The sequence below is a fragment of the Amaranthus tricolor genome, chromosome 9 (genome assembly GCF_026212465.1).
Source record: "Amaranthus tricolor cultivar Red isolate AtriRed21 chromosome 9, ASM2621246v1, whole genome shotgun sequence".
NCBI lineage: Eukaryota > Viridiplantae > Streptophyta > Magnoliopsida > Caryophyllales > Amaranthaceae > Amaranthus > Amaranthus tricolor.
Window position 1 is genome coordinate 10,954,995 of NC_080055.1, and position 12,118 is coordinate 10,967,112.

The 12,118-nt window shown below is 32.7% G+C and overlaps 2 protein-coding genes across 5 annotated transcripts; both read left to right on the forward strand.

Moving 5' to 3' along the window:
• Window positions 1-2,649: 2,649 nt before the first annotated feature.
• LOC130823719 (protein TAPETUM DETERMINANT 1-like) lies at window positions 2,650-4,368 on the forward strand. Its single transcript, XM_057688450.1, has 2 exons — window positions 2,650-2,823; window positions 3,666-4,368. The coding sequence occupies exons 1-2, from the start codon at window positions 2,763-2,765 to the stop codon at window positions 3,974-3,976; spliced, it is 372 nt and encodes a 123-aa protein (XP_057544433.1). The 5' UTR covers window positions 2,650-2,762; the 3' UTR covers window positions 3,977-4,368.
• Window positions 4,369-8,063: 3,695 nt separating this feature from the next.
• Window positions 8,064-11,732, forward strand: LOC130823720 (pentatricopeptide repeat-containing protein At5g14080). 4 transcript variants are annotated; one of them, XM_057688451.1, is made up of 3 exons: window positions 8,064-9,803; window positions 11,095-11,407; window positions 11,517-11,732. In XM_057688451.1, exons 1-2 carry the CDS (start codon window positions 8,165-8,167, stop codon window positions 11,397-11,399), a joined length of 1,944 nt encoding a protein of 647 aa, XP_057544434.1. In that variant the 5' UTR covers window positions 8,064-8,164; the 3' UTR covers window positions 11,400-11,407; window positions 11,517-11,732. The 4 variants fall into 4 exon arrangements, with proteins under 4 accessions (XP_057544434.1, XP_057544435.1, XP_057544436.1 ...); XM_057688452.1 differs by having other exon boundaries at window positions 11,552-11,732; XM_057688453.1 differs by having other exon boundaries at window positions 8,081-9,803; window positions 11,558-11,732.
• Window positions 11,733-12,118: the final 386 nt, after the last annotated feature.

Genomic DNA, 12,118 nt, shown 5'->3' on the forward strand with positions numbered 1-12,118 from the left:
ATGACACAAATGGGAACAGTAGCACCCACAAATGAGGCAACTACAAATGGGTATGTTTTGAAGTGGACAAATTGCTCATATTATCCAAGACTTGTAAGTTGTAACCACCAATGCACATGTATAGTCCAAATGGGCACATGCAAATGGGCATTATTCTCACATGTTATTGCCCACTTATTTCGTTGATTTCAACGCTTCTATTCATTAGTAGTTCGTCTAGTTTATCCCACTTATAAAAATTATAAAAGAATTTTGAAACTGGTAAAAAACAACAAACATAACCATAAAGACAAATGCAACAAAAAGTAAAAGTAACTATCGGGTATACAAGTATAAGGCTTGCCGAATAAGTATACTCACCTCTATATATGTGTTGTAAACTGCAGTTGCACGTTATATGATATATCAGCCACAAGTGTGATTTTTGCACCATATCAGGAGCAATCACATGGATTGCTAATTTGGAATAGTGCTACGGAGTAAAGTACGGATTAACTTCATTTTTAAGGGTTCTTCCACTAATCAGGAGTAATCTTTATTTTTTAGAGTAGTATAATTTTTCTTTACTTTTAAGATTGACCTAATTATTTTAATCCCATATGATAATAAACCATAACAATTAATTGTTTTAGATAATGTGTATCATGATATGCATTTGACATTAAACATGGGCATGACATTTCTCACCCAATAAAATATCAACTATTTCTCATCTAATAAAATAAAGTGTAATAAGAAGTATTCTCGTCTCTAGAAATTATCATTATAGCAAAATTTTATTAAAATTGTTTATTATGTTCAATTCAAAACATTACTCTGAGAATGTTTGATTAATATGGCTAATAGCTGATAGTTTGTATATGAATAAAGTAATTAATTTGAGCAGCTGATTTCATGAGTTAGTTTATCAGTTGATTTTGAATATGCTGCAAAGAGCAGTTTGTTCAAAATGAACTAATTGATAACAATAAAATAATCAACCGATTAATTTATCAAACACTAACTACAAATTAGAATTAGATGATTTAACAAACCCAATTGTCTATTTATGTCAAAATAAGTTAAAATTGTTTAATAAACTCTTTTGTTAAATACCCATATATAAACGATATAATTATTAAATTTTTTCCAATTTTATAATCATTATAAATTTGTAATTATGGGTAAACCGCAATATCTTATGTTTAACTTGCATGTAAAAGTAAGACTTACAATCAATTAAACGTAATAAATTGATATTCTCCATAAAAAATTTTAAATTAAAGCTTGAGTCAAACCATATGTCGGTACAAGACATCGAATATAGAAAACCCAAAAAATGTGCATAAATCAAGGCCACAAATTCAAAATAAACACATTATTTAAATCCTAGTAATCACCTTAGTCTTTTATTTTGGATCAGTATTAAAGAAAAATACATTTTTAAGAAAAATTAATATTTAGTAAAAAAAAGCAATTGAATTGGGTAGATAAATTAGAAAAATTAATATATATTTCGTTCCTTTGAATTTGACTCCTTTGACATTTCTTTCGAGAGCTTTTTTGATCAAGTGGGACAATCTTAAGGAAAACGAAGGGAGTATAAATGAGATTAACACTATGTCAGATAATAATTTTGGAGAGAAAGCAAACACTTGGGAAGATAGGAAGGAAAATGAAGAAAATAGAAATATAAGTATAGTAAACAAAAATTATTTATCTAATTTCTCTAAATCTCTTAATTTTCTTCCATTTTGTTATCCAAACAAGAGATCTTTATCTTTCCAAATCTCTTTACTTTATTTTTCTTAATTTCATTCCATCGAAACGCATCCTAATCCTAAGCAATAAAAATAACTCAAATTTAATGAGGGAATACATATTCACAGATTGGTCTCATCGTCCGACGTTTTCTATATAATAGTTAAATAGTCCAATAAGTGGGGTCTTTGAGGGTGTGCGGGGTGATCAACCGCACAGGGTCCCCTGTTTCTCCGGTATATGAAAAAGTTAATAAAAAAGAAATATGTTAATTTTATTAATAAAATAAATATATTTAATATAAATAAGACGCAAAAAATTTTGCACATGACCTTCAAATTTTTTAAGACGGCTCTGAATCCAACTAATTAATACAATAATTAGCATATGAACTTCAATAAGGGTAGGTGATTAATATATATTTAGGGCATGCTTGAATTGGGTGTATATATTTAAGAGGAAAATAAAGTCAAACTAATAAAATAAAAGCAACTAGAGATAGTGATAGTTGTAAAGAAGGTAAAATGAGTATGAAATAAAAATAATGAACGAAAAAGAAAATGATTTCTTTTATTATGAAGGTAATATATTCCTCCACCCTTTAATAGGATAAATATAACCCACAAAATTAAAAGCTCTCTTCATTTTCATCACTTTACAATTATTTTTCCACCTCTACAATAATTAAATTTCACTAATTTCTCATTTATCAACTTTATTTTCTTACTTTAACTTTTTATATCCAAACCAAACATGCATTTAAGGTAATTAATTATCCCAAAGTAATAAAAATGGCGCAATTATCGGCAGGCTGTTGGTGTAATTCTTTGACCATCCTTTTTTTGTACTTGCAAGTCAAAACTCTATATATACGCATCCCAACTTCCCCATTTCCAACCATATCTACACCCAAAACTAACCAAATCCCTTCAATATTAATTTGTGTGCTTTCTTCTTTACTTTATATATATATAGTGATCATTACTGGTTGTACTTTATTTGTTGCAGAAGAAACTACAAAAATGGCTGCATTTTTTAAGCTTTTTTCAGTAGTTGCTGTCTTCTTCTTGGTTTGTCAAAAGGGTAAGTTGTACTTGTAGTTTTCCATCCTGTGTTTGGTTATGATTCTCATAAAGGAATATCATAATGTTGACATAATAAGAGATATTTCATGTTTTCCTCAGTCACATGACAAATTCAGAAGAAAAATAAATAAGATGGAATCAAATTTAAACAAATTTTAATTATTTTAAATCACTTTGAAAAACGAAAAAAAAGTGCATATACTAAGGTTCAAACTTGATTTAGTCATGCGACATAGAAAAACTTCTACCAGTTTAACCAGTATATATAGCAATAACTTTAGGTATAAAGTTTGTCAAAGAACCAACTCAACCAAAAGTTAAGTTTGATAGTTGAAGCCCCATAATATTTTATATACTCTAACACGCCCCTCGCACGAGAGTTATTTGGGCTAGAAATGTGAATGCAACACATGCCCTCCTTATACATGGTGCTGGATACTCCACTTCATATGAGGGATGGTTGAAATTTGAATCAATAACCTCTTGTCAGATTGGCTCTGATACTATGTCAAGGAACCAACTCAACCAAAAGCTTAAGATAATCGTTGAGGCATTAAGATTTATTATATACTCTAACAAAGTTTAATATTGAAAAGTAAATCTTAAATACTATCAATGGACATTATTGCTAAGGCTTGTATCCGCCCTTGATTGTTGATAGTACATGAATGTGATCCTTGTTACAATTGCTACCAAAACCATAATTTTACATTATACAATAGACAATTAAAATCCGTTAGCCTAATTATGACCAAAATCGTATTTTTGCCCTATAAAATCTCAATTAGCATCTTGTATTAAGTGTATTTTTGCACTAATACAGTTTTTTCAAAAGCACAGGTTACAGTTATAAATGTGGAGTATCAAACATAAAAGTAACAACAAAAAGAACAGGAACAACAGTAGAAGGTCAACCACAATATGCAGTAACAATCAGTAACAATTGCCCTTGCAAACAGTCAAGTGTTTATTTAAGATGCCTTGGTTTCAGTACTGTGCAGCCTGTTCATCCAAGTCTTCTTAAGATCAAGGGTGACAGTTGTCTCATCAACAATGGCCGTCCGATCATTAAAGGAAAACCATTTACCTTTAAATATTCTTTCTTACAACCAACTGATTTGGTTCCTCTCAGATCTCTAATCTCCTGCTGATCATCATCATTCATCACTAAAAGTGTTTAATGGTCTGAAAATGGATACGGGCTGGAAATGGGCCGGACTCCTAAACCCTGTCCTGCCCCTGCTGCCTTTTCTTTCTGTTTTTTTATACTTCATGTAATGCAAAACTAAATTTTGTAAGTTGGAGTATGGGAGATGTTGTAACTTGTAGTTGCATACTTGCATCCCCTGCATTCAATTGAAAACTAGATTTTTATGAGGAAAGTGTTATTTATTTACTAAATTAATTTATGTTACTTATTTCCTTAATTTCTATTTAATGCATTAGTCTTAGCCCAGTTTGTGTTGTCATTTGTAAGTAGTTTTTCTCATGCGCTTTTATTGTCACCCATTTCTCTCGTTGCAAGGCTTTCTTTATTTGGGGTTTGATTGACTATGTGTATTCTTCTTTGCCTTGTTTCTTAAGGGGTACGTGCATGGTCAATTTGCTAGTTTTATTTGACCTTGAGTTTGTGGGAAAATATTAGATCGATGACTAAATTAATGTATATTTTTATAATCGGTTTATACAAATTCAAATCAAACCAAAGTAAAGTCTGTTTTGATTTTTCAGTTCAAGTCTAAATTTAAATCATATTTTTTATAATCCAAATTGAATTGAACGAAATCTTATGATATCAATCCAAATTAAACTGATTGAACCAAAATGATCCAATTCAAACCGATTTATATGAATTGAACCGATTCCAACGAAATATTGTTTTGTACTGAATTCTCTTCAAAAAATGTTGTAGCATAATTACATGATGATGAGAAACAACTTTGCAAATTGAGATTACCACATATTCACATTACTAGTTCATATAAGCATTAATATTCTTTGGATAATTATTATCAATTATATTTGTTTTTTTAAGTTTTAAGGTGAAAATAAAACTTATTTGACATGTATTAAGTTTGAAAAATAAATCTTTTACAATGAAACTGCTACTATCGTAAGGCCAGATTGTTGGATCGTAGGATCGGAGAATTGAGTTATGATCCTACCTCTTAGATTCTTGAGCTAAATATGATCGTATGATTCTACCAATATAAAGATTCAACCTACAATTTGAATTGGCCACATATATTTAGATATTAGGATCATAGAATCATTGATCAAAATCGAAATTATAATATACTTAAAAGAGTACATTACAATATTTTTAAGAGTTCATTAAAAATTCATTAGAGCTTAAAAAGTTCATTAAATATTCTATGTATAGTTCCTTCATTACAACATCAATATTAATTCCCAAATCAACATCGAAATCAGCAGACATCAACATTAATCTCCTATGGACATGAGAAATGAGAAGTCACAAATGTAAAAACCATATAAGTGATCTAATAAAGAAAATATCAACATCAAGAAAGCATTTAAGAAATTTAAGAACGGAAAACATCAAGAAAAAAAAACGAAAACAAAACATCTGAATTAGAAAATCATAAAATGAAATTTAAGATCAAAAAACAAAATTTAAGAAACAAAATATCAAGATAAAAAACAAAATTAGAAAACATAACATCAAGAAAACATCGAGAAAATAAAAAAGTTCGTAAAACAGAAACAAAATATCTAAGAAAATAAAAAAAATCAAAAAGAAATTTAAGATGTGAAAAACAAAAGTTAAAAAACTCCTTGGATTGTGTTTAGTTAAGGCGGATCGACGGTGAGTTGACAATCATCGCTCCAAAATGTAACCACTATGTCAACAACCAAAGTGGAGTTCATAACCATTGTCAAATCATTCAAAAGGCAAAATAGTTCAAGGGCCTAATAGTTGAGTTGTGTCCTAAGATGAGTTTGGTGAATGTTCATTCAGATAGCGGATGTGCAATCCATTTGGCTAGGAATCGAAATGCATTCTATAGAAGCACCAATTGACAGTTTGTAAAACTTCATCCAAGATGAAGTTGAAAACAAGAGGTCGAAATTGGTGAAGATAACCAAGCCAATAAGATGACTAAGCCATTGCCTACCAATAAGTTTACATTGTGTGTGGACTTGATTGATTTAACTCCTTACTTGATGTGAAGGCCTTTGGCAGCACTATGTGGTGTGGTAGTTTGACTGTGATAAGTGCAATTATTCACACTTATTTATATCATTTTAAACTTCTTAATGATAGTTATTGTTAGTAATTCCACGCTTGTTTTGAAGATTTATGCCACTTTACCTATTTTGGTTATTCATGTTGATTTTGAGCAGTTTTGATCGTTTTAAGCATAATTCTTATGGTTTTAATGATAACGGAGTTTACTAAGGAGATTGTCGTTCATTTGAAGATGTTTTTTACAATGAAGATGGGCAAAAGAGTAGAAAAGTGTATATAATGCAAAAGTTTTGAGGTGAAATTTAATACATAATCACTCTTTTGGTCATAACTTTTGATAGAAAGATCACATTAATGCAAGGTTTACGGCATTGGAAATTAGACTTCAAGAGCTTTCCAACGGTATATCATATGTTCAATTCTGACAATCGAGCAAGAAATGACGGTTGTTTGAAGTTCGTTAGTTAGAAGCAAAGCGACGAGCCATCGCCTGAAAGCTACGACTCGTCTCCAACTGTTGATATCCACGCGCTAACGGTTTTCTTTCACTTCTTTAGTGGTTTTATTTATTTTAGCTTTATTTTATTATTAGAATCAGTTATTTTTGGAGATATTGTTCTCCAAGTAACCTTAAAATATAAATAGGTATTAGTTAACTTCATTTTTCTTGTGCTTTTAGTGTCCTAGATGCTCTAATGCTCTAGTTATCAGTTTTTAGTTTATTTTTCAGAATTCTCTCTTTTGTTGTTTTTCCTTTTAGTGCTTTCATTGTTGAAAAACTCCATTGTTATGTTTATTTTTATTGCAATTTACATTCATGTTCATCTCCATTAGTAAGTATTCTTGATTTACTACTTAATTACTTGTCTTTTTGTCTTGAATTATTCATTATTATCATGTGTAGTATTTCATTTAGGTTTTCATTCATCATTAATTGCATGTTCATGACCATGTCTAGTGAGTAGTTTTCTTCTCTAGGGTTAAGGGATAAACCCTAATTCGAAGCATGGGATGATATTTTATCGATTAATTGTGTGAAATTTGGGTCTATGATTAAACCTATTCTTAATGAATCTTAGTTTAAATATCTTTATTAGCCTTTTCAATAAAACGGAAGTTTGAGATTAGATTAATATAGGATTGAGGTGTATTTAAGTTAAATTCCTATTAGTTTAACCAATAAAACGAAAGTTTGAGGATTAGTACTAGTAAGGTCTTAAACCGATAATGATCAATAGAGCGGAAGTTTGAAATTAATTAAAGCACGTTTAATCATGCCAAAGACTCAATTTTATACAATTATGAGAGTAATTGACTCCTATGTTAGAATTAGATGATTCCCGACATCCTAGATTTGCTTTGTTTTATTATCATCGTCTTCATATTAATTATTGTCTTAGCATTATTTATTAGTTTCATTTGTATCATTTTGATTTTTGTTCATAGTAGTGTTAGATTCTTAAAACCGACTATATTATTTGTTCGTATCTCGTAGTTATAAACTGAACAAATATATTAACTCGCTTCCCTAAGTTCGACCCGTATAGCTACACGTACACCGTGCGTTTGCGGTTAATTAAAATTTGCACATAAAACTGCTATTTATGTGGAGCGTCTTAGAAATTGAGTGACTTAGGTGAACTCAAATCAATATAGAGATTGTTGGAGTTGATAATTTGAGTGCACCACGGTGAGCATAGGGTACATGGGACATGTATTGGATGAGGAAGTGTAATGTGATGAGCTTTTAGTGAAGTTGTTGCATGGCGTCTTATTTAATGCTTAGAATCAGCATCGAGACAGTAATAGGTAAAATGTTTACACCTACTGTGCTCGAACATGTAATAGAACGCTCGAACGAACATTATGATCCGTCAACTTTGGTTTTGCAATGTTAATATGTGATCACTAATCTCGAAAACATTTCCTAATATTGACAAGTGACCGAGATGAGCTTATCTAAACCTAATTTCTACCTAAAAAAATTACTCTTAACAAGTACAAAAATTAAATTGGCAGTTACTAGTTACAAGTTAACCTTTCGAATTATAGTTGATTCTTGGCGGGTTTTCCTTCCCCCAATTTTCCCTTTTTCTTTTCCTTACAATTTACAAACTCAAATCAAATGCAACCTAAAGCAATCTCCATTAGCAGAGCATTGATCTTAGCTTCAAACAATGCTCGATCATGGTCTCATTCACTCGATAACACTCTTCACAAGCTCGGCTGTCGTGACTCGCTCACTCCTTCCCTCGTTGCCCAAGTCATCGACCCTCATCTTCTTCGTCATCCTTCTCTCTCACTTGGTTTTTTCAATTGGGCATCTCAACAACCCAATTTCTCTCATTCTTCAGTTTCCTATAACTCCATACTCAAATCCCTTTCAGTTTCCCGCCAATTTAAATCCTTAGAAAAGATTCTAAGAGAAGCCAAATCGAGAAAGTTGGATGTTGATCCTTCTTTTTATCGCGCTGTTATTGCTTCTCTTGTTAAATCGAAGAAATCCCATGAAGGGTTCTTGACTTTAGTTGATGCTATTTCGTTAATTCATGATGTTGGGGTTGAAACATGTAATTTGCTTCTTGGCGGTTTGGTTTCAGAAGGGCGGTTGGATTGTGCACGTATGGTGTTTGATGAAATGCTTGTGAGAGGAGTGAGTTTTACCACTCTTGGGTTTGGGTTATTTATGTGGAGGTATTGTCGAGATTCGGAATTAGGGTTAGTTTTAGATGTTTTGGAGAAAGTTAAGGATGCTGTTTCGAGTTTTGATGGATCGATAATAGCTCTTTTGATCATTCATGGGCTTTGTGAGGTAGGTCGGGTGTCTGAGGCTTATAGTGCATTAGAGGAATTGAGAAAAAGGGACTGTAAACCCGATTTTATGGCTTACAGGATTGTTGCAGAATGTTTTAGGTCTAAGGGACCGGGGTGTATGCTTGAGATACAAGTAGTGTTAAAGAAGAAAAGGAAGCTTGGAGTGGCTCCTAGGGCTAGTGATTATGGTGGATTTATAATTTCCTTGCTTTTGCAAAATATGATCTATGAAGCTAAAGAATTGGGACTAGTGATTTTAGAAGGCAATTTTCCTATTGAAGACGATGTTTTGAATGCTTTAATCGGATCAGTGTCCTTAGTTGATCCTAGTACGGCTATGTTGTTCTTCAAGTTCATGGTAGGAAAAGAAAAGGCGCCAACGCTTCGTACCTTGAATAGTTTGAGTAAGAATCTGCGCAAACATGGTAAAATAGATGACATGCTGGATGTTTTAAACACTTTGTCTTCCAAACATTATTTCACAAACTTAGAGAGCTATTATGTTATGATTTCGTCTTTGTGTGAGGCAGGATGTGTAAGAGAAGCTTACGACATTTTTCAGGAGATGAGGAAAAAGGGAATTTACCCCGACATTTCATTCTATAATATTCTTATGGATGCATTATGTAGGGAAGATCTTATCCGCCCGGCAAAGAAGCTATGGGATGAAATGTTTTCGTATGGTATGGATGGAAACTTGAAGAGCTATAACATCCTTATTAAGAAGTTTGCAGAAATAGGTCAAATAGATGAAGCACAGATACTTTTTGATCACATGCTAAATAAAGGTGTAATGCCTGATGCAGCCATATATACATTTTTGCTTGAATGCCTTTGTCATAACTCGAAATTTGAAGCTGCAATTCAGATTTTTTACAAGGTTGCTGATCAGGATGTGACGATAGCACAAGCTATAATTACTCCACTAGTCCTATCTCTTTGTAAAGCAGGTAATGTATTGTTTATTCCTAGCAAATTAAATCCGGTTCAGTTTTTATTTATGTGAAGTTGCAGATAAAGTTTGCTACTACTCAATCGCAAATAATCTCTTTATTATTAATGGACAAGGTTGGGTACATTGGAACCCCAACCCCCCAAGGTGGTGCACCTTGGGCCACAAGCTAGAGAGAGCATAAGTTATTATTCAAACAAAAAACATTTTGGGACCAAAAATTTGAACTGTCAGCCTCTTGTTCAAAAGCCACATCAATTTATTGTAAAAAATAGACAATATTTTACTTTTATATAATGACCCAAAATTATTGTATTCGGCCTGTTTGGACCTGAAAGAAGATCCCGTCTTTGCCTAGGTGGGAGCCACTTCATGGTGTTATGATTTGAATCAGGAGTGAAAGCGGTGAACTAACGGTCAAAGAACGGTTGAATATCGTAGCTCCAAAGGTGCAATAATAAACATGACCATTTGCAAGCAATAAGATGAACTAAGCATGAAAATAAATGCAAACAATAACACAAAGTTTTAATGAGGTTCACCAAATGTTAGCTTCATCCTCCATCATTGACGTGAGTTGTATTATGTGTTAAAAGTATAAAAAAAACATAAAATCTCAAAAAAAACATGAAGGAATTACATCTTGGGGATAAATTGCATGAGGAACTAAGTAAATGGAGTAGATAAATATATGGTAAAGATAGGGATATGGGTGCTCAGGCTTTATACTTAGCTTGGGTCAACAACTAACTTCATTGGAGTGCATATATAGGCAAAGGTAAGTTTAGGGCGTGGATTACATAAAGCAGCCTAGATAAAAACAGACAGAACCCAGCAGGCACAATCTGCTCGTTCAAGCATTATATGTGCTCATTCGAGCAGATCAGGGGCACTGATTTGCTTTGGCTTGCTTTCTTGTGGTTCCTTTGGTCCTCCCTTCTTCCAAGGCATCTTCCACAGCTGTGTTTAGTACAACTCTTAGATTGAACATCAAGGAGAAACCCATACAAATCGATCTCACTTGTTTCATGCACATACCAAATCATGGAGATTTTCTTTACCAACAAACAAGGCCAAGGCTTGGCTTAATTTTTGTTACACTAACCTTTGGGTCCAAATTTCTACTACCAACAAATGTCATGGAATCTCCATGACCATAAGAGTCCAAACTCAAGTCACACTCCATCAAAAGGTATTGGGGTGATGAAATGTTGTTGTTGCTTTATGTAAGTTGATACTATCTTGTATTACTAAACTAGTTTTGACCGTCACTGATTTTGCTCATGCAGGTTGTTTACTATATGCTTCTAAATTCTTGTGTAGTAACTGTCATCTGAGACACACCGAACCCCATGTTATCTTGTTGAGCTATCTAGCAGATGCTAGACAGTTTGAAACTGCCATCGACCACCTAAGACAGGTTATGGCTGCTTCACCATCATTGCTTGAAGAAATATCAACTGAAATTATGGCTTTACTTTCTTCTTCTTCCAATCCAGAGTTGATTCTGCAGTTGCTTCAAGAAATGCAGCAAAATGACTTTGTTTCTATGAATGATAACTGGAGATCCCTCTCTGCGCATTTGTTAACATAGTTTTCAAGGTATGCTTCTCAGACTCTTCATGTTCTCTTGACTACTTGTGTTAGATCCACGAACATGGGCACACGCTTCATTTTGTGCTATAATCAAGGAAATTTGATTACGTTGCAGATTCTGACACTTAGACATATACCCTTGTCTAATAGTTTCAGTTGATGAACATTGTTTCGGGTTTAAGCCACTGCAATGATGCATATATTGGGGTCCGATCTCTGATGTTTCACCTGTGGGATAGGCAAGGAAGCAACTATTATTGCAAACGCTCATCGAAGGTTGCGACTTGCGAGCTGTTGGGGATGACTGAAAACATATATTGCTCTGACTGAGGTGATATTCTTATCATTCCTTAAATCCACCATGACTCTTACGACCTGTTTGGTTAGTGGTATTAAATGGTAGTAATGGGAATGATTTATAGTGTAAAATTTCATCAAAAGTTCCATATCATTCCCATGGTAATGAAACTTTAATCACAAAAAAAATTTTTTGTTTGCAAATTTCTATTACCACCAAATACCACCCCTCCCAATGAAAATCTATTGGAATGAATTTTATAAAGAAAATGAAATGATTGAAGTTGGACAAGTATGGCCATCAAGGTACCAAAGAGATTTTTCAACCAAAATTACACTAATTTTTCATTCCCATTACCACCGTTTATTACCACCTATCAAACGGGCCGTTAGTTTATGATAGGACCTGCCTTAGATTGC